The following is a 26,446-nucleotide window of genomic DNA, read 5'->3' on the forward strand; positions in this document are numbered from 1 at the left end:
TACACTAAGCAGATTCACAAGAATGTAGGTTGCAGTACGTACTGGGAGTTGAAGAAGCTTGCACAGGATAGAGTAGCACGGAAAGCTGCACCACAACAAATATATATATATATATATATATATATATATATATATATATATATATATATATATATATATATATATATATACTTGTAAATAATATATTTCAGTTGTCAGTTGTCCTTTTGAAATTTTATTGGCAAATCTAGATTTCAGCTACAAACTATCATTCTCAATGTACTAACATTTTTGATCAATGCATGTAATGCCTGTTGGTTGGGCTTCATCCACAGTTCAGTTTCAGGACAGGTAGTGTCCTAGTCATATTGCCACCCATCCAACTTCCAGGCCAGTAAATGCTCTCGGATGGGTGCATGTTGGGGAGCAGGGTGCACTCAGCCCTTGTGAGGCTAACTGAGGAACTACTTGACTGAGAAGTAGCGGCTCCGGTCTCGTAAACTGACATACGGCCGGGAGAGCGGTGTGCTGACCACATGCCCCATCATATTTGCATCCAGCGACGCCTGTGGTCTTCCAAGCACTGTTTGGGTGGAGTTTGTCTTCTGAATGCCTAAATATCTACAATCGTGGTACCATGGGCTACTCACAAACACACACACACACACACACACACACACACACACACACACACACACCACCACCACCACCACCACCACCACCACATTATCAAACAACATCTACAAACACGTTCAGCTCATAAACTCCGCCCTGTAATGACGTCACACACAACACCACTCTTACATCACAGGACAAAGCAGACAGGTGGAATCGGACGCTTCCATTGACCCAAATTCAGGGAATATGTGTCTTATTACTGCAGTTGTAAATTCCAAACTCCATAGGCACTTGTCTAGAAGATGAATGGCGCTGAATGCCGCTTGTTGTTCGTAATATGCGCTATTGTACAATTTGGGGTTTCATTGAAGCAATAGCCACTTCTGATTATGATTAAATTGAAAAGTATTCATTAAGAGTGAACGACTTAGGTTAACACCCAGGTTTGTTTCTGTGGAAGCATTTCAGCGACACAGTGACAGGAAGTAGATAGAGCCACTGAAAAGAAGAATATATTTACAAATATTTAGATGTTCTTTTTATAATTTAAAATTACCTAATATACGAACACTATACACAGGTAACTACATATTCCTTATCATTTTTGCCTAAGCTTCGAATTCATGATTGGTGTTATATATTTCGATGAGAAGAACAGAATGTGAAATGTTCTTTTCTTGTTTCATTATTATAAATGACAGTACATATGCAGAATACCAGAGAACAGTTCTTTAAGACGGAATGGATACAATTTCCTGGGGTGCTGTTTTTGTTGTTGTAATTCTTATCTGTAACAGTAGTGTCCATTGCAAAAATGAACATATCCACTGAGTGAATACGAGAGACTGAAGAGTGGACCTAGTATTGAACCTTGTGGAACTACAGTGATGATTTCTCCAAGTATACAAAAATTGCATCTGACTGCACTTATTGAATTATGCACAATATGCTGTCTTTTTCATGAATGAGCTATGTAATGGGTTGACGACATGTTGCTGAAGCGTATCATGCCAATTAATTTTACAAAATAGTGGTTTTTAGAATTCAGCCCCTCAGTCGGTAGAAACGGAACCCTTATGTGATCACTTCCTTGTCGATCAGTCTGTCTGTCTGTTAGTCCGAATGGTATGAACGCTTTTTCTCAGGAATGGGTAGTCGTACCAAGTTGAAATTCGTGTCCCTTCTGATATGTAAAAACATTAAGTTTCTACCTCAATGCAGTCAAAAGATACGGTCATTTATCTAACACATTTTGACATTTGCACACTCAGCCATCAAAACTTGTAGGGTATTTCCTGCTGAGCTAGAATCATGAAAATGGACAGGCAGCATTCCTTAGTATAAGTAAAAGAAAAGTCCTTAAACTGTTACTTTATAATTAAATTACACAAGGAAGTAATTCTTTTGTTGTTTGTTTTCGGACTGTCTGTCCGTCTGTTCAAAATGGTTCAAATGGCTCTGAGCACTATGGAACTCAACTGCTGTGGTCGTTAGTCCCCTAGAACAGAACTACTTAAACCTAACTAACCAAAGGACATCACACACATCCATGCCCGAGGCAGGATTCGAACCTGCGACCGTAGCAGTCGCACGGTTCCGGACTGCGCGCCTAGAACCGCGAGACCACCGCGGCCGGCTGTCCGTCTGTTAAGACTACTTTTTTGTCAGGAACGTGTATACGTTTCTAGTTTAAAGTTATGTCACACAATAAAGTTTATGGTCTCTTGGTGGTGTAAAATATTTAAGCTTATAAGTCAATGCAGTAAAAGACACGGCCATTTGTGTCACATATTTTGATATCCTGGCTGTCTCGATATCGGTAACACGCAAAAACTATCAAGATTTTCATTTGGGGCGGATGAACTGTCTGCGTATGTAATTAACTACGTACAGAACCTTTGGGGCACGAATCCTTCCCGTGCTAATCTCGACTTTTTGTGAATATGAACATTACTGCTGAACGCCAAGCCCTGAGACAAATGTAGTGAACAAAGCTCCTCTGTTCACTAATAGAAAAGGTTCTTTTTGTCTACACGTTACTTCATTGACTGTAGCTCTCTTGATTGGTCGATTTGTAGGTTAAAGGGACTAAACTGCAAGATTATAAGTCTGTGTTATTTGCTCAGCAATAAGCTTCTTTACCCTTAGCCCGTAACATCTATCAAACGTTCATGACTAGAAACATGAGGTTTCTGAGTCCTCATAATATTTTTTTGTCGCATAATTCCACATTAGTTTCCAAAAAAATACATAAATAGTCAGTTAATTCGTATTATACAGGGTGACTTATTGAAATATACGAAAAAAAACGTAAATTAGTTACAAACTACAACCTGCACAAACTTTATTCAACATATGACACTACAGATATTCGGATTTCATGTTCAATATGCCTGCCATCATTGGCGGTGACGTGGCGGACACAAATAGCGAAATTCAGCATTTCTCGCTGAAGTGTCGGAACATTGATGCTGTCGGTGACGTCGTGAATGGCTGTTTTCAGCTCAGCAATGTTTTTGAGGTCATTCCTGAACACCCTGTCTTCAATACAGCCCCACAAAACGGAGTCGCATGTGTTCAGACCCGGAGAATATGGTGGCCAATCTAGGTCCATGGCAATGGCTTCTACATACCCCAGATGCAGAATGGTGCCCCCTAATGTGCTCCTCCATGATATCAAACACTCTCCTGCTTCGATGAGGTCGAGCTCCGTCTTGCATGAACCACATCTATCGAAATCAGGGTCTTTGGATAATTGGGATGAAATCACCTTCAAAAACTTTCACGCACCGTTCGGTAGTCACCATGCTATCGAGGAATATCGCACCGGTTATGCTGTGACTGGACATTGGACACTGTAGAGTCACCTGTTGAGGGTGAAGAGGATTCTCGATACCGAAATGCGGATTCTCAGTCCCCCAAATGCGCCAATTTTGCTTAATGACTAACCTATAAAATTGAGAATGGGCTTCGTCGCTTAACAAAACCATGTATATACATACGAATTCCCATCATGCCCCGCGGCCAGCCGTATAGTTTCAACGTCCTAGCACAAACTGCTCATACGCTATGACGATTTTATTTCATACAGGTGCACAACTGTAACACCGTAAATAAGTTCAGTATTATTCAGCCTGTGTAAGGAATACAAGCGGCTCAAAAATGAGATCGACAGGAAGTGCAAAATGGCTAATCAGGGATGGCTAGAGGACAAATTTAAGGATGTAGAAGCTTATCTCACTAGGACTAAGATAGATACTGCCTACAGGGAGATTAAAGAGACCTTTGGAGAAAGCAGAACCAATTGTATGAATATCAAGAGCTCATATGGAAATCCAGTTCCAAGCAAATAAAGGAAAGCAGAAAGGTGGAAGGAGTATATATAGGGTCTATACAAGGGCGATGTACTCGAGGACAATATTATGGAAACGGAAGAGGATGCGGATGCAGATGAAGATGAAGACGAAATGGGAGAGATGATACTGCGTGAAGAGTTTGACAGAGCACTGAAAGACCTGAGTCGAAACAAGGCCCCGGGAGTAGACAACATTCCATTAGAACTTCTGACAGCCTCGGGAGAGCCAGCCATGACAAAACTCTACCATCTGGTGAGCAAGATGTATGAGAGAGGCAAAATACCCTCATACTTCAAGAAGAATATAATAATATTAATCCTAAAGAAAGCAGGTGTTGACAGATGTGAAAATTACCGAACTATCAGTTTAATAAGTGACAGCTGCAAAATACTAACGCGAATTCTTTACAGAATGGTAGAAGCCAACCTCGGGGAAGATCAGTTTGGATTCCGTAGAAATGTTGGAACACGTGAGGCAATACTGACCCTACGACTTATCTTAGAAGAAAGATTAAGGAAAGGCAAACCTACGTTTCTAGCATTTGTAGACTTAGAGAAAGCTTTTGAATATGTTGACTGGAATACTCTCTTTCAAATTCTAAAGGTGGCAGGGGTAAAATACAGGGATTGAAAGGGAAGCAGTGGTTGGGAAGGGAGTGAGACACCGTTGTAGCCTCTCCCCGATGTTATTGAATCTGTGTATTGAGCAAGCAGTAAAGGAAACAAAAGAAAAATTAGAAGTAGATCTTAAAATCCATGGGGAAGAAATAAAAACTTTGAGGTTCACCGATGACATTGTAATTCTGTCAGACAGCAAAGGACATGGAAGAGCAGTTAAACGGAATGGACAGTGTCTTGAAAGGAGGATATAACATGAACATCAACAAAAGAAAACGAGGATAAACGGATGTAATCGAATTAAGTTGGGTGATGCAGAGGAAATTAGACTAGGAAATGAGACACTTAAAGTAGTAAAGGAGTTTTGCTATTTGGGGAGCAAAATAACTGGTGTGTCGAAGTAGAGAGGATATAAAATGTAGACTGGCAATGGCAAAGAAAGCGTTTCTGAAGACGAGAAATTTGTTAACATCGCGTACAGATTTAAGTGTCAGGGAGTCGTTTCTGAAAGTATTTGTATGAAGTGTAGTCATGTATGGAAGTGAAACGTGGACGATAAATAGTTTAGACAAGAAGGGAGTAGAAGCTTTCGAAATGTGGTGCTACAGAAGAATGCTGAAGATTAGATGGGTAGATCGTAACTAATGAGGAGGTATTGAATAGAATTGGAGAGAAGTGGAGTCTGTGGCACAACTTGACTAGATGAAGGGATCGGTTGGTAAGACATGTTCTGAGGCATCAAGGGATCACCAATTTAGTATTGGAGGGCAGCGTGGAGGGTAAAAATCGTAGAGGGAGACCAAGAGATGAATACACTAAGCAGATTCAGAAGGATGTAGGCTGCAGTAGGTACTGGGAGATGAAGAAGCTTGCACAGGATAGGGTAGCATGGAGAGCTGCATCAAACCAGTCTCAGGACTGAAGACCACAACAACATCACGGTTGTGTGCGGTTATTTAGTATCAGTCTTGAAATGATTGTCAAATGTGACAAAAATCCGGTACTCGAGCGAGTGAATTTGTAAGACTCTCGCCCGCTAATGAAGTTCACAGAGATACTCTCGGAAGGGTCAGAGTTGAGGGCGTGGACTCAAGTCGAGGCTAGTTTTCTCGCCTCGCAGCCAGCGAGTGCCTTCTCGGAGAATACTGATCTGGGTGGCGAGGGATTTGGAGAATCCGGCGAAATCCCTTCTCTCAGCGGGGCGGCAGAAGACGGCGGCGAGTTCTGCTAAAGGCAAGAGGGGACGCTTGGATTTCTAAGCGCGTGCTCTTTGCCACGGGACACCGGCCGCCGTTCTGGCCAATGAGAGTGCGGCAGGGAAAGGGGAGGAACACAAGGAGACCGGGGCAATATCCGATGGCGATCGGAAAACACTGCGAGCGTTCGAATGTTTCTGCTGGAGGGCGGCTGTGGGGGTGAGAAGACACTTAGCTCTGGACATCGCCGTGGCTTACGCCAGCTGCTGATCTCCGTCGTCCATTACAGAAGGGTGAGCGACCGCTCAAGAGCGCCGCTACTAGAAGAACCGAATCGGATCCAGCACAAATCCTCGTGCGAATACACTTCGCCGAGATACAGGGCCCGTGTGTTTTCCGTCACGCGCCGCAAAAGCTTGCGTATAGCTAGAGAGCAGAAATGAACTGCCGTATGCTCGCTATAAAATAGTCACCGGATCCTATGACATTATTTCTAAACTGGCTGCGTCCGTGTGGTCGGAGTTTCTGCCGGTGCCCGTTTGACTGACAACTCGTCATCCAAGTCATTTTCTGGGTGAGGACAGGAGTTCTTAATGATAACCGAGGACTTGCAGCATTGCCAGTATATGAACTGTTAGGAAGGAGATTATTACATACCAATACAACACCTCGTCAGATAGCAGTGGGTATATACATATAACATAATGTAGAAAGTCCCCTCTACAAACTGTAACGTCTGTAAGTGTGCAACATGAAATGTGAAACAACCTACATACACATGGTGTTACGTAAAGGTACGGCCAACATTCGTCACACAAAAATAAAGAAAATATGCAATGTGGACATGTGTCCGGAAATGCTTAATTTCCATGTTAGAGCTCATTTTAGCTTCGTCAGTATGTAGTGTACTTCCTCGATTCACCGCCATAATTTCATACGGGATACTCTACCTGTGCTGCTGGAACATGTGCCTTTACAAGTACGACACAACATGTGGTTCATGCACGATGGAGCTCCTGCACATTTCAGTCGAAGTGTTCGTACGATTCTCAACAACAGATTCGGTGACGATGGATTGGTAAAGGCGGACCAATTCCATGGCCTCCACGCTCTCCTGACCTCAACCCTTTTCATTTTCATTTATGGAGGCATTTGAAAGCTCTTGTCTACGCAACCCCTGTACCAAATTTGGAGACTCTTCTTGCTCGTATTGTGGGCGGCTGTGATACAATACGCCATTCTCCAGGGCTGCATCAGCGCATCAGGGATTCTATGCGACGGAGGGTGGATGCATATAATCTCGCTAACGGAGGACATTTTCAACATTTCCTGTAACAAAGTGTTTGAAGTCACGCTGGGACGTTCTGTTGCTGTGTGTTTCCATTACATGATTAATGTGATTTGAAGAGAAGTAATAAAATGAGCTCTAACATGGAAAGCGTTTCCGTACACATGTCCGCATAACATATTTTCTTTCTTTGTGTGTGAGGAATGGTTCAAATGGCTCTGAGCACTATGGGACTCAACTGCCGTGGTCATCAGTCCCCTGGAACTTAGAGCTACTTAAACCTAACTAACCTAAGGACATCACACACATCCATGTCCGAGGCAGAATTCGAACCTGCGACCGTAGCAGTCGCACGGTTCCGGACTGCGCGCCTAGAACCGCAGGACCACCGCGGCCGGCTGTGAGGAATGTTTCCTGAAAGTTTGGCCGTACCTTTTCTCAGACCATTTCTGACTCTATGTAGAACACATTTAGCAGGCACTATGCATATACAACACCGAATATACCTGCAAAATTATATTATTGGTTTATATAGTTCAGGTGATATTACGTCATAAACACTAATATACTTGAAAAGTAGCTTTTACTGAAATAGAGCAAACCACTTTGACAATGAGAGCACTTAGGGACTTCCAACAAGCTTAAAACATTACTTCAGACCTTTTGTAAGCTCTTTCTGGCTTACAGCCTCGCAATGTAATGGTAAGCAAACACTTTATCGCTTACTAAATGATCATTGGTCTTGCTATTTCGCAGTATGAACTATTTGCCAAGAAGGTCTTCCATGAAGAGATGAGAGTGTTTCTTGGTTAGCAGCTTCGCTTTTGAATTTTTCAGTGGTCTGTAGATGAATAATCCGAAAATAACAAAACCATATAGATTTTACGTGCTTAACGTCATATATTAAACACACTAATTTCTCAAGTAATCAATCGTCTGAAGCTGTTTTATACATGCGAATTGGACTCTAACGAATCAGGGTTGCGACACTGCGCTACTGGTATTGATAATGAAGCATTTTTAAGTACGCTTTCGAAGCGACAGTCAATGACAGGCAGTGTTGCAGATGTCGAGGTCTGTTTACCGCACATGATCCGCTTTTACCCTCGGTGATCAGCTCGGAGGACGTTTAGTTTGTAAGCTCACTGCACAGTTGTAAAAAAAAAAAAAAAAAAAAAAAAAATCGGAAATAAACGATAAAAAAAGCGACACGAGCGAGAGAAATGACGGCCGTCCAATAGTGTCAGAGCGATTTATGAGCGGTCCGAGTACGAAGCTTCGTCAGCGGCGGGCTTATCGTGCCGCAAGCTGTGCAAACGCACGGGGATTGCCGACCGACGTGTGGTTCGTTATGAGTTTCCCTGTGGGGACAGACCTGCTGGCGATGCACGGGCGACCTCTGCTGTCGAGCTGCCAGAAGAGTGGTGGATCTCTGGCGAAATCGTTACTCCCGTGGTACGAGAGAGACCCAGTGATCGGTAGCTCTGTTCCGTAGGCTAGCAGCCCGTTCGCGGTGGAGTGAAAGTAATCGCATGGCAAGTAGAGACCAGAAATGAGTTCCCTATACTCGCCTTAAACGCGCCAGCAGATCGTACGACGTCGTATCTGAACTCGCAGGAACCACGAGAAAGACGCCCACCCCCCTCCTCCTCCCACAACGAACTTGTGACGTCACACTATCCGCCCTGTCCGTATTAACGTCCCCAAATTTGGACATTAAAAAGGGTGTGATTTTTGTAACTAATTACTAAAATGTCCGAGATGTACAGTAACTATTTTTTCATCTACATGGTTACTCTGCAATTCATACTACTTCTCTACCATTCCACTCTCGAACGGCGCGTGGGAAAAAGGAACGCCTAAATCTTTCCGTTCGAGCTCTGATTTCTCTTATTTTATTATGATGATCATTTCTCCCTACGTAGGTGGGTGTCAACAAAATATTTACGCATTCGGAAGAGAAATTTCGTAAATAGATCTCGCCGCAGAGGAAACCGCCTTCGTTTCAGTGACTGCCACCCCAACTCGCCTATATCAGTGGCATTCTCACCCTTATTGCGCGATTGCACCAAACGGACTGCCGGCTTTGCACTTTTTCGATGTCCTCCGTCAATCCTACCTGGTAAGGATCCCACACCACACAGCAATATTCCAGCAGAGGACGGACAAGTGTAATGTAGGCTATCTCATCAATGGGTTTTTCGCACCTAAGTGTTCTGCCAACAAAGAGCAGTCTTTGTTTCGCCAACCCCACAATATTATCTATGTGGTCTTTCCAATTTAAGTTGCTCGTAATTGTAATTCCTAGGCATTTAGTGGAACTGACAGCCCTTAGATTTGTGCCATTTATCGTATACCCAAAATTTATCGCGTTTCTTTTAGTACCCGTATGGATGACCTCCCACTTTTCTTTGTTTAGTGTTAATCGCCACTTTTCGCACCACACGGAAATTCTCTCTAGATCATTTTGTTATTGGAATTGATCTTCTGATGATTTAACTAGACAGAAAATTACAGCGTCATCTGCAAACAATCTAAGGGGGCTGTTCAGATTATCACCTAGATCATCTATATAAATGGGGAACAGCAGAGGGCCTATGACATTACCTTGCGGAACGCCAGATATCACTTCTGTTCTACTCTATGGTTTACAGTCTGTCACTACGAACTGTGACCTGTCTGAGAGGAAATCACGAATCCAGTCACACAACTGAGACGATACCCCAGATGCACGCAATTTGATTAATAGTCGCTTGTGAGGAACAGTATCAAACGCCTTCTGGAAATGTACGAATATGGAATCGATCTGAGATCCCTTGTCGACAGCACACATTACTTCATGGGAATAAAGAGCTAGCTCTGTTGCACAAGAACGCTATTTGTTGAATCCATGTTAGTTACGTATCAATAAGTCATTTTCTTCAAGGTGGTTCATAGTGTTAGAGTACAGTATATGCTCCAAAATCCTGCTGCAAATTGAGGTCAGTGATATGTGTCTGTAATTCAATGGGTTAATCCTATTTACCTTCTTGAATATCGATGTGACCTGTGCTCCTTTCCAGTCTTTAGGAGCAGACCTTTCGCCAAGTGGGCGGTTGTATATGATTGCTAAGAAAGGCGCTATTGTGTCTGCATAGAAAGGAATCTGTCTGGTATTCCATCTGAACCGGAAGACTTGCCTTTCTCAAGTGATCTGAGTTGTTTCGCAACACCTAACTTATCTTTTTATATGCCACTCATGGTAACAGCGGTTCTGGTTTCGAATCCTGGAATATTTACTTCGTCTTCTTTCGTGAAGGAATTACGGTAAACTGTATTTAGTAACTCCGCTTTAATGGCACCATCATCGGTAACATTTCCATCGCTATTGCATAGTGACAGTATTGACTGTTTTTTTTTCCACTGGTGTACTTTACATACGACCAAAATCTCTTTGGGTTCTCTACCATATGTTGAGACAATGTTTCATTGTGGAAACTATTAAAACCATCTCGCATTGACGTCCGCACTAAATTTCGAGCTTCCGTGAAACTTAGGCAGTCTTGGGGGATTCAGCCATCAGAATGATAAGTCGCAATGCTAAGTCGCAATGCTAAGTCGCAATGCTAAGTCGCAATGCTAAGTCGCAATGCTAAGTCGCAATGGTAAGTCACAATGCTAAGTCACAATGATTTGTCACAGACATATTGCACCATGTCGTACCTTTCATATGACAGTATTGTGGTGGTATTTTTCAAGAGGACAATGCTCCTCCACACATGGAACATGTCTATATGAATTGTCTGCGTGATTGTGAAGTACTCTGAATATGTGTCCTCAATGGAACATGTGGTGCACCAGCTCAGGAGTCAACTGTGTACCAGTGGCTGTATCCACGATATCAAGCACCAGTTACCACAGCTGTTGGCCACCATGGTTCAGGGGAGGACACAACAGCTCTATGAGACCCTTCTAGACTGAAACAGTGCTTGGTTCCCGACCAAAGGGGATGCAAAGTCATACCGAAAAGTGGGCTTATGCTGTCAAGGGTTTTGTAAATTTTTCTCGATATTCCAATCACTGAAATAAAATGACGTTTAAATGTGCTACACCTACATAGATACTCCGCAAGCCAGCGTGAGGTGCGTGGCGGAGGGTACCCTGTACTATTACCAATCATTTCCTTTCCTTTACCACTTTTTCTATATGCCTCCGTATGAGCCCTAATGTCTCATATATCTCTCTTCGTGATCCTTACGCGCAATGCATGTTGGTGGCAGCAGAATTATCCGCCAGTCAGCATCAAATGTCTTTCTCTGAATTTTCTCAGTAAGGTTTCTCGGAAAGTTTGTCGTCTTCCGTCCAGGAATTCCCTTTTGAGTTCCTGAAGCATCCACCTAACACTTGCGTGTTGTTCGAACCTACCAGTAACAAATCTAGCAGCAGGCCTGTGAATTGCTTCGACGACGTCCTTCAACCCGACCTGGTACGCATCCCAAACACCCTAGCGATACTCGAGAACAGGTCGCACAAGCGTCCAATATGCGTTCGCCCTTGTAGGCCGTTAAGTTTCCTCTTCTGGATACTACTATTTCTAACGTAAAACCTGTATTCGCTCGTCAGTCAAATTTCATTGCACGACAGAATGATGCGGTAATCGAATCGTTGATAACTAAGACACTAAAACTTTGTAAAGAGAGGCTGACCCCACAACGGGTAGACAATGTCTGTAGTTATGGGCACTGATAATCTCTCTCTCTCTCTCTCTCTCTCTCTCTCTCTCTCTCTCTCTCTCTCACACACACACACACACACACACACACACACACACACACACACACACACACACACACGTCTGTAAGTGCTTGTTGTGCAGCATTTGTTTTCCGTGTGACGTCATGGTACCAATGCAGACGCATGAGCGGGACTGTTAGAAATTACATTTGCGCAAAAGCTATAAATCAGCATAGCGTGCAAACGCGTGTAGCTTGGACATTTACTCGGGTGTCATTCTGAACAGCTTGCTAACACTACTAGGACCGAAAGTGCGACAGTAAAAATATTTGCCAGAATATAAGCGACACTCGATATTAAATAGAAAATTACAAAATAATGGAACGTGAATCGTAAATATGAGCGGTATTACATTATACGCAACTCAGAGGAAAGGTCGCGTGCAAATGAATCCAGTAAGTCTAAAAATTCCAGAGCCGAGTGAATACATCTACATCTACATCCATACTCCGCAAGGCCCCTGCCGGTGTGTGGCTGAGGGTACCTTGAGTACCTTAATCGGTTCTCCCTTCTATTCCAGTCTCGTATTGTTCGTGGAAAGAAAGATTGTCCGTATGCCTCTGTCTGCGCTCTAATCTCTCTGATTTTATCCTCATGGTCTCTTCGCAAGGTATACGTAGGAGGGAGCAATATACTGCTTGACTCCTCGGTAGAGGTATGTTCTCGAGACTTCAACAAAAGCCCGTACCAAGCTACTGATTGTCTCTCTTGCAGAGTCTTCCACAGGATTTTATCTATCATCTCGTAACGCTTTCGCGATTACTAAATGATCCTGTAACGAAGCGTGCTGCTCTCCGTTGGATTTTCTCTATCTCTTCTATCAACCCTATCTGGTTCGGATCTCATAATGGTGAGCAATACTCAAGCAGTGGGCGAACAAATGTACTGTAACCTACTTCCTTTGTTTTCGGATTGCATTTCCTTAGGATTCTTCCAATGAATCTCAGTCTGGCATCTGCTTTACCGACGATCAACTTTATATGATCATTCCATTTTAAATCACTCCTAATGGGTACTCCAAGATAATTTATGGAATTAACTGCTTCCAGTTGCTGACCTGTTATTTTGTAGCTAAATGATAAGGGATCTATCTTTCTATGTATTCGCAGCACATTACACTTGTCTACATTGAGATTCAATTGCCATTCCCTGCACCATGCGTCAATTCCCTGCAGATCCTCCTGCATTTCAGTACAATTTTCCATTGTTACAACCTCTAGATACACCACAAAACCATCTGCAAAAAGCCTCAGTGAACTTCCGATGTCATCCACCAGGTCATTTATGTATATTGTGAATAGCAACGGTCCCACGACACTCCCCTGCGACACACCTGAAATCACTCTTACTTCGGAAGACTTCTCTCCATTGAGAATGACATGCTGTGTTCTGTCGAGAGCTATGGAAAAGGAAAAAACAACGCAAAGCGATTACGTAGCTTACGCGGCGCGTATACAGAGGGCAGCGGCAGTTATTTATCTCTTCGCTAGCCATTGTACGACACTGCGTTCTCCATCTCTTCGGCAATTACGCCCACACTCGTACCTGACACAGTGTTGTCAGATACTATCGAAGTCACCCGAAGGTCTGTCTATGAGGGGCGTTCTGTAAGTAATCCAGCACATTCTTTTTCTTGGCCACTTTCGGTAAAAAAAAAAAAAAAAAAAAAAAAACAAAAAAACGGAACTTGTTGCGGGACATCGCTGAATATTCCTGCTTCGGTCTCTGTAGTTTCATGACGTCCAAATAGGCGGGGTCGTTTGAGGGAAAACCAGAGCATCGCAGATCTTTATGGGTGCTTGAAGAATGTTGATGGAGACCTGTGAACAAAAGCACGGCGAGCAGTTGGGCTGGACGTCTGTCGTCATCGCAGCGAGGTCGCGCAACTTGTAAGATCCGCGCCTTCCTGCCGTCCGCACACGGCTGTGACTCCTGGAATGTTGGAACGTGCAGACACTCTCATTCGAGGTGATATGCGGATCACAACCACACACGTAGCTGCCTAACTGAAGGTCTTTGTTGGTAGTGTTGAGACACTCGTCAAGCAGTTGGGGTATCGTAAGGTGTGTGCCCGCATAACAGAAGACAACAAGGTCGGCCGCTGTGGCCGAGAGGTTCTAGGCGCTTCAGTCCGAAACCGCACTGCTGCTACGGTCTCAGGTTCGAATCTTGCTTCGGATGTCTTGCGTGTGATGTCCTTAGGTTAGTTAGGTTTAAGAAATTCTAAGTCTAGGGGAGTGATGACTCCAGATGTTAAGTCCCATAGAGCCATTTGAACCACTTAAAATGACAATAAAGAGCAACGAAGGACCTTCTGTATGGGATTGATCGTGTCAGCTTTTTGTTGAAAATCAGCACAAGCGGTGAAACATGGATCCATCACTAGGATCGGAAACAGAAAAACAATGCGTGGAGAAGGGCCACACTATCTCTCCTCTGAAGAAAAAGTTCGAAGCCACAAGTCATGCCGATGGCCTTTCGTGGCTAGAAGTGGTTCTTTTGTTTGATGTCCTCCCTCATGGTGCACCGATCAACTGAGAAGTGTATCGTTCTACCCTCAGGAAACTGGAGAAACGACTTCAGCGTGTTATCGTCTCAAAAATGGAAAGGAATTTCTCATTATCTACGACAACACAAGGTCCCACACGTGTCTGCGCACCCAAGAGGAGCAAAGAAAACTTAAATGGACTGTTCTTCCTCTTTCATCTTACAGCTAGGGTCTCTCACCTCCCCGACTCCCATCCCTTTGGCCCAATGAACGATGCACTCCGCGGGTAGCTCAAAAAGGACTCAAATGGCTCTGAGCACTACGGGACTTAACTGCTGAGGTCATCAGTCCTCTAGAACTTAGAACTACTTAAACCCAACTAACCTAAGGACATCAAGCACATCCATGCCCGAGTCAGGATTCGAACCTGCGACCGTAGCGGTCGCGCGGTCCCAGACTGTAGCGCCTAGAACCGCTCGGCCACTCCGACCGGCTCCGCGGGTAGCATTATGACCTGAAGGCTGTAAATTCAATTAAATACTTAGGGATTACAATTACAAATAATCTAAATTGAAACGATGACAACTATAATGTCGGGGGTAGAGCAAACCAAAGACTGCGATTCACTGGCAGAACGCTCAAAACGCCCAACCGGTCTGCTAAAGAGACTGCTTAAAACACGCTTTTCCGCCTTATTCTGGAGTTCTTCTGTGAGGTGTGGGATCCGAACCAGGTGGGACTGACGGATGACATCGGAAAAGTTCAAAGAAGGGCGGCTCGTTTTGAATTATCGCGTAATAGGGGAGACTGTGGCACAGACATGATACGTGAATTGGAGTGGCAATCATTAAAACAATGGCGTTTTTCATTGCAACGGGATCTTCTAACGAAATTTCAGTCACCAGTTTTGTCCTGAGATTGCGAAAACATTCTGTTGGCACCCACCTACAAAGGGAGAAATCATCACGATAAAATCAGGGAAACCAGGGCTCGCAGAGAAAAAAGGAACTGCTCGTTTTTCCCGCGTGCCTCCCGAGAGTGGAACGGTAGAGAGACAGCTTTAAAGTGGATCATTGAACCTTGTGCCAGGCACTGTATTGTGAATAGCAGAGTAGTCACGTAGATGTAGATGATGGGGACGATACTCATGCAGCAAAGTTCAAATGGCTCTGAACACTGTAGGACATAATATCTGAGGTCATGAGTCCCCTAGAACTTAGAACTACTTAAACCTAACTAACCTAAGGACATCACACACATCCATGGCCGAGGCAGGATTCGAACCTGCGACCGTAGTGATCGCGCGGTTCCAGACTGCAGCGCCTAGAACCGCTCGGCCACTGCGGCCGGCCATGCAGCAAGGTTCCGACGTCTGGCAGTAGAGTGACAATGCAGGCATACAGCCTCCCCCCCCCCCCCCCCCCAACCCCTCCATCAGTAAAGTGGTGGAGTCCGTCGCATTGCACTGACATTCTGCAGAAAAATATGGTTTTGTAGCCAGAAGAGTTGGCAATAATACAGTGTATCGGAATCATGGCTAAAACCAACCTGCTTTAGTTATTCAAAGCCCGTCCTATATTCGTGGCAATACAAAGCGCTAGTTTAGGATCCGGACAGGGCCCTCTGAATGCAGATCATTGCGTATTGTGTGCTCTGTAACTGGGTTCTGATCCATTAACGTTCTTGTGCGGTGTACTTATTATGGTTTTTTCTATCAAGAAAGCCACGTTAAGAATGTTAGACCCAATTTTTTATCGAGTATTGAAGTGTGAGCGAAAGCCGTACAGTTAATATCGGCACGTGAACGGCGTCAGAACAATCAATGCGTTCCTGATACCCACAGCTACGCGAAGCGCGCATTACGCGCTTAATGGAGCGATGGAGCGAGGATCACTTTGTGATTGGGTTGCGAGGTGAGCCGGATAAGCCGCTATGATTTGGTTTTACTGCCATGCCGGCAGCGCGACTGTAATACCCACCGCCGCGGAGAGCGGATAAAGTCACTTAGCCGCACCGCGGTTCCTAGCTCAGCCACGTATTGTCCCGTGCGAGTGTTCAGCGCTCACCTCATTAATCGCCAAGTCACGCCAACATCCGCGCGAAACTTGTTGCGTTTTCATAATAGGCATACTACTAATTGCAGTGCACCGACCTGTCGAAAATACAACGGAACGCGTCAATTCCTGGCTAAACGATAGACACACAAAATCCGAAATAGCTATACAAGTGCACAGAACAAGCCATCTAGTCAGAGAGTAAAGAGACCTTATGATAAATCACAGTTTGCGGAAAAGGTTGAAGAGTGAATGTGGTACGGGAATCTACAATACTAAAATGGGGGTAAATATTCCAGGATTCGAATCAAAAGCCAACATGTTGTAACGTCCTTCGTATCTTCTGTCTTGGCTAAACACTCAGCGGTACAGCAATGTTATTTCTTATGTATCGGTATCGACGTTACAAACATAGCACTGAAAAACTGAACTTGCAGCTTGTGAGAGATATTTACTTCACCGAACGTCGTAATTAAATCGTTTATAATCCACGGTTTATCAGTTGCTATTTAAATATTCGGAGTAGGTATTAAAATCCTTGGAGAAGAAATAAAAACTTTGAGGTTCGCTGATGACATTTTAATTCTGCCAGGGACAGCAAAGGACCTGGAAGAGCAGCTGAACGGAATGGACAGTGTCTTGAAAGGAGGGTATAAGATGAACATCAACAAAAGCAAAACAAGCACAATGGAATGTAGTCGAATTAAGTCGGGTGATGCTGAGGGAATTAGATTAGGAAATGAGATAGTTAAAGTAGTAAAGGAGTTTTGTTATTGGGGAGCAAAATAACTGATGATGGTCGAAGTAGAGAAGATATAAAACGTAGACTGGCAATGGCAAGGAAAGAGTTTCTGAAGAAGAGAAATTTGTTAACATCGAGTATAGATTTAAGTGTCAGGGAGTCGTTTCCGAAAGTATTTGTATGGAGTGTAGCCATTTATGGAAGTGAGACATGGACGATAAATACACTCCTGGAAATTGAAATAAGAACACCGTGAATTCATTGTCCCAGGAAGGGGAAACTTTATTGACACATTCCTGGGGTCAGATACATCACATGATCACACTGACAGAACCACAGGCACATAGACACAGGCAACAGAGCATGCACAATGTCGGCACTAGTACAGTGTATATCCACCTTTCGCTGCAATGCAGGCTGCTGTTCTCCCATGGAGACGATCGTAGAGATGCTGGATGTAGTCCTGTGGAACGGCTTGCCATGCCATTTCCACCTGGCGCCTCAGTTGGACCAGCGTTCGTGCTGGACGTGCAGACCGCGTGAGGCGACGCTTCATCCAGTCCCAAACATGCTCAATGGGGGACAGATCCGGAGATCTTGCTGGCCAGGGTAGTTGACTTACACCTTCTAGAGCACGTTGGGTGGCACGGGATACATGCGGACGTGCATTGTCCTGTTGGAACAGCAAGTTCCCTTGCCGGTCTAGGAATGGTAGAACGATGGGTTCGATGACGGTTTGGATGTACCGTGCACTATTCAGTGTCCCCTCGACGATCACCAGAGGTGTACGGCCAGTGTAGGAGATCGCTCCCGCACCATGATGCCGGGTGTTGGCCCTGTGTGCCTCGGTCGTATGCAGTCCTGATTGTGGAGCTCACCTGCACGGCGCCAAACACGCATACGACCATCATTGGCACCAAGGCAGAAGCGACTCTCATCTCTGAAGATGACACGTCTCCATTCGTCCCTCCATTCACGCCTGTCGCGACACCACTGGAGGCGGGCTGCACGATGTTGGGGCGTGAGCGGAAGACGGCCTAACGGTGTGCGGGACCGTAGCCCAGCTTCATGGAGACGGTTGCGAATGGTCCTCGCCGATACCCCAGGAGCAACAGTGTCCCTAATTTGCTGGGAAGTGGCGGTGCGGTCCCCTACGGCACTGCGTAGGATCCTACGGTCTTGGAGTGCATCCGTGCATCGCTACGGTCCGGTCCCAGGTCGACGGGCACGTGCACCTTCCGCCGACCACTGGCGACAACATCGATGTACTGTGGAGACCTCATGCCCCACGTGTTGAGCAATTCGGCGGTACGTCCACCCGGCCTCCCGCATGCCCACTATACGCCCTCGCTCAAAGTCCGTCAACTGCACATACGGTTCACGTCCACGCTGTCGCGGCATGCTAGCAGTGTTAAAGACTGCGATGGAGCTCCGTATGCCACGGCAAACTGGCTGACACTGACGGCGGCGGTGCACAAATGCTGCGCAGCTAGCGCCATTCGACGGCCAACACCGCGGTTCCTGGTGTGTCCGCTGTGCCGTGCGTGTGATCATTGCTTGTACAGCCCTCTCGCAGTGTCCGGAGCAAGTATGGTGGGTCTGACACACCGGTGTCAATGTGTTCTTTTTTCCATTTCCAGGAGTGTAGTTTGGACAAGAAGAGAATAGAAGCTTTCGAAATGTGGTGCTACAGAAGAATGCTGAAGATTAAATGGGTAGATCACATAACTAATGAGGAGGTATTGAATAGAATTGGGGAGAAGAGGAGCTTGTGTCACAACTTGACTAGAAGAAGGGATCGGTTGGTAGGACATGTTCTGAGACATCGAGGATCACCAGTTTTGTATTGAGGGCAGCGTGGAGATGAATACACTAAAGGGATTCAGAAGGATGTAGGTTGCAGCAAGTACTGGGAGATGAAGAAGTGTATAGTTCTTTGCGACAGTGTCTGAATTGGCCAGTTTGTCGACTGCGACTCAAAAAGGTGAAAACGAGGTTCAGTACTGTTTTCAAATTTTTCACTTGAAGGGCTGGACTTCAGCAGAGGTCAAACCAGAGCTGGATGAAGTTTACGCGGACCATACGCCATCGCTGAAGACCATACACTTTTGGATAACGAATTTAAAAACAAACGGAGAAGCACCGAATTAGAACCGCGCTCCGGCCTCCCAGTTGATGCCACCACCACTGAAAAAATCCATGATATGGTAACGCAAGACCGGCGAATAAAACTTCGTGGGACTGCTGAGACTATAGGCATTTCAACTGAGCGAGTGCATAACAACCTGCACGGAGAATCGGCGTTGAAGAAACAATCTGCGGGGCGCGTGCCGAGATTGGTCACGGTCGACCACAAGCGTGTCCAGTTTAATATTTCAACATAATGTGTGGCGTTGTTTATTCGAAATCCACGAGACTATTAGCACCGATTTGTGACTGTTGATGAAACCTGACTATCGTTACGCACCAGTGTCAAATCGGCCATTAAAACAATGAACGAAGGCTGGTGAAGTGCGCCGAAGAAGGCAAAGGCTATTATGTCAGCTGGTAAGGCGACGGCCAGTGTTTTTCCAGATTCCCAAGAAATGGTGATCACACATCATTTGGGAAAAGGCGGAAACATGAGTGGGCCTTATTATGATTCATTCTTGGATCGTTTGAAACTTTCGATGGGTGAAAAAAGACCAGGCTTGTCACAAAAACATTGTTATTTCACTAGGATAATACACCGTCCCACAGACAAGCGCTGATAATGGCAAAATGCATGAAATGTCTTTCCAATTGGTTCCTCATCCATCCTACTCAGCAGAAGTAGCCCCAAGTGACTTCTTCCTGTTCCCTGTCCTGAAACTTTGGTTTGCTGGCAAGAAAATTTTATCAACTGAGGAAGTGATAATTACAGTTAACGAGTGTTTTTCAGAGTTTGACAGAACCTGTTTTTCAATGGGGTGAAAAAGCTGGAGGACCGTTGACGCCAGTGAAAATCCCTCAACGTGATGTAGAGAAGTAAGGTGAGTTGTTTAGGAAACATATTTTCTTCCTTTTGTACCAGACTTATCAGACCATCCTCGTATATACTGACGAGTTCAGTCCTTTTTGCTTTCTTCGACACAACATTTTATAAAATCAAAAATTTGTAGTAAAATGGAATAAACTTAAATAAAAATCCGTTGTAGGCTTTTAGGGCACAAGTTGTCGTCAGATCGTGTTCTAGTGGTTAGGCTGCTACATCTAGATTCCAGGGTCCCGGGCTCGATTCCAGGCTGGAGCGAAAATTTATTTCACTCGTAGACTAGGTGTTTGTGTTGCCATCATTTATCTCATATCCATCTACGAGCAAGTCGCCGAACCAGCGTCAAGTAAAAAGTTACAAGGCCAGGGGCGGAACAAACCCATATGGTGTCTCCTCCCGAATACTGCCATGAGATCATTTCACTACATTTCAGAGCGGAAAGCCGTTTAACATGTTATTTCTGCAACTTATTTATCACAAAATTTTGTTTAGGACCCGCATAAGAGATTGATCCTTTTGCATCTATACGGCCTCTGTACAGTTGATGGAGACATCCTTTGGCATACATCATCATGTGATGATCCACTCAGCGGCTACAAAAGGTGTGTCACATCTTTCAATACCCATCTGCAAGCGAGACCTCAACTTTACCTGTTCCGTCGCTGACGACTTGCAGAGGTCGCTGTTGAAGGTGATGTTGATAAGTGATGATCACTTACCTGCAATATGAAGGCTTCATGGATGGGTTGCTCGTCCTTCACATTTTGACAGTGGAGTTTTGTACCTGTATTTTGAACATCAATCAACTATCGACGAGACAAAAAATATATTTTGCCTTCACTTCTCTTGCTTACCAGCAGAGCCACCAACGTACGGTCCTTCCAGAAGGCTTTAGAGGATCTCACTCTATTGTGAGTTTCTATGGTCAGACACAGCTAGGTAGCCTGTAGCCAATATCTCTTGTGCCTCATCTATTTTTCGTTACAAGTATTCAAAATATAATAATTTACTACGTCAACATGATTTAATTACTACAAACACACTCATTACCAGCTTATCGTTACTATGCCGTCTTCAGACAAGATATAAATCCACAAATGCTGTTGTCATAGCCATAAACTCTAGTTCTACACAAACGAAACATCAAAAAAATGATATCGAATATGATGATAAAATATTTTATGCCATTTTAATGATGTTCATTACGGATGTAACTAGAGTTCATACAGCCTGACAAATATGTTTACGGATTTTTATCACGTCTGAAGATGGCAATAACATACTGAAACAAGTAATGTGATTGCTGTACTAAACAGGCGATCATACATAACAAGTAACTATATGAACATTTATAAGGTGACATACTTCAACTTGACAATATGTCAGCTATAAAAAAAGTTATGGTAAATGTATTTTGCTTTCATATGTCCAGCTCATAAATAGATACTGAATTTTTACTTGTTTTTAGTACCAGAATCATTAATTGCAGATGATGTCAAAACAAATTCTGATATTTATGAAAAAAGTAGATAGTCGCATGGTGTTCTAAACGTGACAACAAGTCGAAATAGGCTGTGTTCCTGTATTATTGTGATAACTATTGTTTCTGTACAGTAAGCAGCACTATATAGTAAACGAAAAACAAATTCGGTGATTTTATTCCACTATCACCACTGAAACCCTAAGAACCCAAAGAACACGCTTGGGGTGGTCTTATGTGTCAGCTACAAGGCAAAAAAATTTCGCACTAAATGTCAGAAACAAGTGTCAACCAAAATCAGAGGAGAATATACGATCAGTGCATTACAAATCTGTTGAAATTCTTCACTGAATATTTAACAATGATATTATGACCAAGGAATGGTCGGCAGAGTCTTGGTTAGATGTCCAGCTTTATTGACATGGAGAACAACAGGTGTGTTGAGCTATCTGCCCACCTAATATCTGTCATGTACAATGAGGATTCTTGACTCAGAAAAATAAAAGTCAGAATGTATCTCTGTTTTAACAACTATCCCTGGCAATAGATTTCCATTTTAATTATTTTCCTTAATGGCTGTTTCACGATATTTATGAATGGTATAACACATGTTTTAAAATGTATGAATGTTTCACTAACTGTTGCAAGTAATGAGCAACACACAACTTTGCAGGGTCATTTTACAATGTGATACAGTGTACAACTGTGAGAGATGGCAATGAGTTTCTTATGACCCAGATTTTATGTAATACATTTCTAGTACAATAATCTTCTGTTGTAAATAAATGATATGGGTGTATTGTATTACAAACTTATATGCCATTAGCTCCCATGACGATATATTTTACATGAATACTAATGTACAGTAATAGTTTTTTAAAATATCATTCTCATACTCTTCGTTTAATCCCCATGCTTCATAGTGCTGTGTACCACTACTGAAATGGATTTCTAATGGTATGCGTGAGATGTCTCACTTCTTTAAGGTGGATGACTAAAGGTCTATCCAAATACTTGATTGTGTAATATATGTTTTATATAGTAAGGACTGTTACCACAAAGTCAACTGAGAATGTGTTTGTATAGGAATAGCTTTCCCCTTTATTCATTGCCATAACAATAGTTTTTCATAGAAATATGTTTGCTAGGTGCCAGTTTGTGTGTCATTTATTCATTTATGTGTATGGTGTGTGTATTTTTTGAACAGACGCCATTTTGTTCCCGCAGCCACTATGAATCAAGACACAAAGGAATTAATGATATTAGCTGCCAGTGGGCATTGGTTTAAATCAATGGCGAAAGCAGAAAATTTGTGCCAGATTGGGATTCGGAGCAGAGCCTCCTGCTTTGGTAGGAAGTTGCACTGACCACAACACCATCCAATCCATACATAGTGGTCATCACAACTGCATGAACTATCCTAGAACGCCAACCGTCAGACGCAAATTCACAACTTATCCACACACTACTAATGTAGCGACACTTGCCTAGAATCCTCATTACTCAAAACGTCTCTGAACGAACAGACACGATGTACCGGGTGATCAAAAAGCCAGTATAAATTTGAAAACTTAATAAACCATGGAATAATGTAGATAGAGAGGTAAAAATTGACATACATGCTTGGAATGACATGGGGTTTTATTAGAACAAAAAAAAAGTATGGCTAGACGCGTGAAAGATCTCTTGCGTGCGTCGTTTGGTGATGATCGTGTGCTCAGCCAACTCTTTGGTCATGCTTGGCCTCCCAGGTCCCCAGACCTCAGTCCATGCGATTATTGGGATTTGGGGTTACCTGAAGTCGCAAGTATACCGTGGTCGACCAACATCTCTAGCGATGCCAAAAGACAACATCCGACGCCAATGCCTCACCATAACTCCGGACATGGTTTACAGTGCTGTTCACAACATTATTCCTCGTCTACACCTATTGTTGAGGAATGATGGTGGGCATATTGAGCATTTCCTGTAAAGAACATCATCTTTGCTTTGTCTTACTTTGTTATGCTAATTATTGCTATTCTGATCAGATGAAGTGCCATCTGTGAGACATTTTTTCTACGTTTGTATTTTTTTTTGGTTCTAATAAAACCCCATGTCATTCCAAGCATGTGTGTCAATATGTACCTCTCTATCTACATTATTGCGCCATTTATTCAGTTTTCAAATTTATACTGACTTTTTGATCACGCAGTATATAATTAAGGTGGGGAGGACCATTGATGACTTCAGAGCAGAGCCACACCAAATTCAAACACTTACGGCGATTGCCGAGATGCCCTGAGTGAGGAGGATAGTGGGTAAGGGGCTCTGCATCAGTAGTGTGTGGATACATTGAGAATATGGGTCTCATAGGAGGCATGCTAGGGTAGTCGATGCAGTTGCAATGGCCACTGTGTCTGCACGGCATAGTGGTCAACTTGTCTGCCTATGTTCGAATTCTGGTCCAGCAGAAATTTTCGACTTTCCCCATTGATTTAAATCAATGTGCACTGGCAGGTGATGCCACAAATTCCTTTGTGTCTTGACAACTATTTATGGCGTTGTAATAAATCAGCTTTCAGTGCCAATGCGCTTATTTTATGTAATGTATTTGTTGGTTGGTTTGGGGAAGGAGACCAGACAGTGTGGTCATCGGTCTCATCGGATTAGGGAAGGAAGGGGAAGGAAGTCGGCCGTGCCCTTTCAGAGGAACCATCCCGGCATTTGCTTGGAGTGATTTAGGGAAACCACGGAAAACCTAAATCAGGATTAACCGTCGTCCTGCCGAATGCGAGTCCAGTGTTAATGTATTTGTAATACCACAAATTTTTAACACAATAGTTTGCATGGTAATAGAATTTATTATTTTGTATTAGAATGCTTTGTTCAGCAGTAGTTTCTATTTCAACAGATTTCTAATGCACTTTGTTTCTAATACACTTTGTTTCTAATGATGGTTCCTTCTAATGCATTTGGGTCCTAATCCTTTTGGTTTCTAATGGAGGTTGTTTCTAATGCCAAGTGTGACAGGTTTCTAATACAATGTGTCAGTAATGTAATGAGTTTCTAATAGAAACCATCAGTAGTATTTGTAATGCTATGTACCAGATGTCTAACAGGTTTCTAATGCTTTTTGCTGCTAATGTAATGAGTTTCTAATGCAATATATTTACATCAAAATGCTTTTTTAATGCACTGAGCTTGTGATTGAATCAGATTTCATGCCTCTTAAGAGGAGAGCCCCTGCCTGCAGTGAAGGACCGTACTCGAGGGTAGGCCGATGCACAGTGCCGAGTGCAGCGCACAGTGTGTGTGACTGACCTGGGGCGGGCGACCTGAGAGTAGTAGCGGTCCAGCTCCTGCAGGTACTTGAGGGCGTCGGCCAGTCCCTCCAGCTTGTTGCCGTCGGCGGCGGCCTGCTGCGCCTCTGCGGGAGCGGGGGCGGCCACCACCAGCAGCAGGGCGACCACGGCGGCGGACAGCACCAGGAGCGCCAGAGGGCGGGACTGCGACATCTGCAGCAGCACGGCCAAAGGGGGAAGGTGTGGTTAGCCTCAGTCCAGCTCAGTGAGCACAACGGGCTCCAGAAGCTATCCTCATCCTTCAAGTAGACTGGAAAACAGTGGGCATGACAGAACAGCAGGTACACTAACTCAGTCTGTCAACAAGCTTGTACTGAGTAAAGGACTTGGAAGCAGTGTCTTGAAAGGAGAATATAAGATGAGCACCAACAAGAGCAAAACGAGGATTATGGAATGAGGTCGAATTAAGTCGGGTGATGCTGAGGGAATTAGATTAGGAAATGAGACACTTAAAGTAGTAAAGGAGCTTTGCTATTTGGGGAGCAAAATAACTGATGATGTTCGAAGTAGAGGAGATATAAAATGTAGACTGGCAATGGCAAGGAAAGCATTTCTGAAGAAGAGAAATTTGTTAACATCGAGTATAGGTTTAAGTGTCAGGAAATCGTTTCTGAAAGTATTTGTGTGGAGTGTAGCCATGTATGGGAGTGAAACTTGGACGATTAATAGTTTGGACAAGAAGAGAATAGAAGTGTGATGCTACAGAAGACTGCTGAAGTTTAGATGGGTCGATCACATAACTAATGAGGAGGTATTGAATAGAATTGGGGAGAAGAGGAGTTTGTGGCACAACTTGACAAGAAGAAGAAACCGGTTGGTAGGACATATTCTGAGGCATCAAGGGGTAACAAATTTAGCATTGGAGGACAGTGTGGAGGGTAAAAATCGTGGAGATGAATACACTAAAGAGATTCAGAAGGATGTAGGTTGCAGTAAGTACTGGGAGATGAAGAAGCTTGCATAGCATGGAGAGCTGTATCAAATCAGTCTCAGGACTGAAGACCACAACAAGAACAGGGACATATGAGCCTCAACTTTATCTTCGATGAGCATGGAAGCTGAAGTAATGTGAAACAAAGTTGAGACTCCTTTTATCAGATCAATGGAGCACCTATTCCTGACGTACAGGCAGGGTTTCCCTGTAACGTATAAAACTGGTGCTCTATTTCAATATCGGAGATCTTCAGCAGTACTGGCGATTTAAGAAGGGAAAAATGGGCTGAAGATGTGGATAGAGGCTTTTGTTTTAGGAAAGGCATTACTACGCTGGTGTATTGGTTAGCACATCTGTCAGTCATTATGGGAATTGGGTTCTAATTCTGGGTGTGGCACAAATTTTAATTCAATATTTCAGCTTATATCCTTATCTAAAATAAGCTTATAATTCTATCATTGCTTGTTTCTCATATATGCTATCAGAAAAAAATAAAATACAATAGTTTCAAAGAGAAGGTCATTTTATTGACAAGTAAAGTGACAGAGTTCATCACCGTAAGAG

The 26,446-nt window shown here is 43.7% G+C and overlaps 1 protein-coding gene across 1 annotated transcript in view; it reads right to left on the reverse strand.

Annotated features, from left to right (window-relative positions):
• Nucleotides 1-26,446, reverse strand: part of LOC126293535 (neuropeptide F-like) — a 579,895-nt gene that overhangs the window by 181,632 nt on the left and 371,817 nt on the right. Inside the window, exon 2 of the mRNA XM_049986803.1 lies at nucleotides 24,908-25,101. Coding sequence (XP_049842760.1) covers nucleotides 24,908-25,101 — 194 coding nt within the window. The remainder of the gene's footprint in view (nucleotides 1-24,907; nucleotides 25,102-26,446) is intronic.

This window comes from Schistocerca gregaria, chromosome 10, assembly GCF_023897955.1.
Source record: "Schistocerca gregaria isolate iqSchGreg1 chromosome 10, iqSchGreg1.2, whole genome shotgun sequence".
Taxonomy (NCBI): domain Eukaryota; kingdom Metazoa; phylum Arthropoda; class Insecta; order Orthoptera; family Acrididae; genus Schistocerca; species Schistocerca gregaria.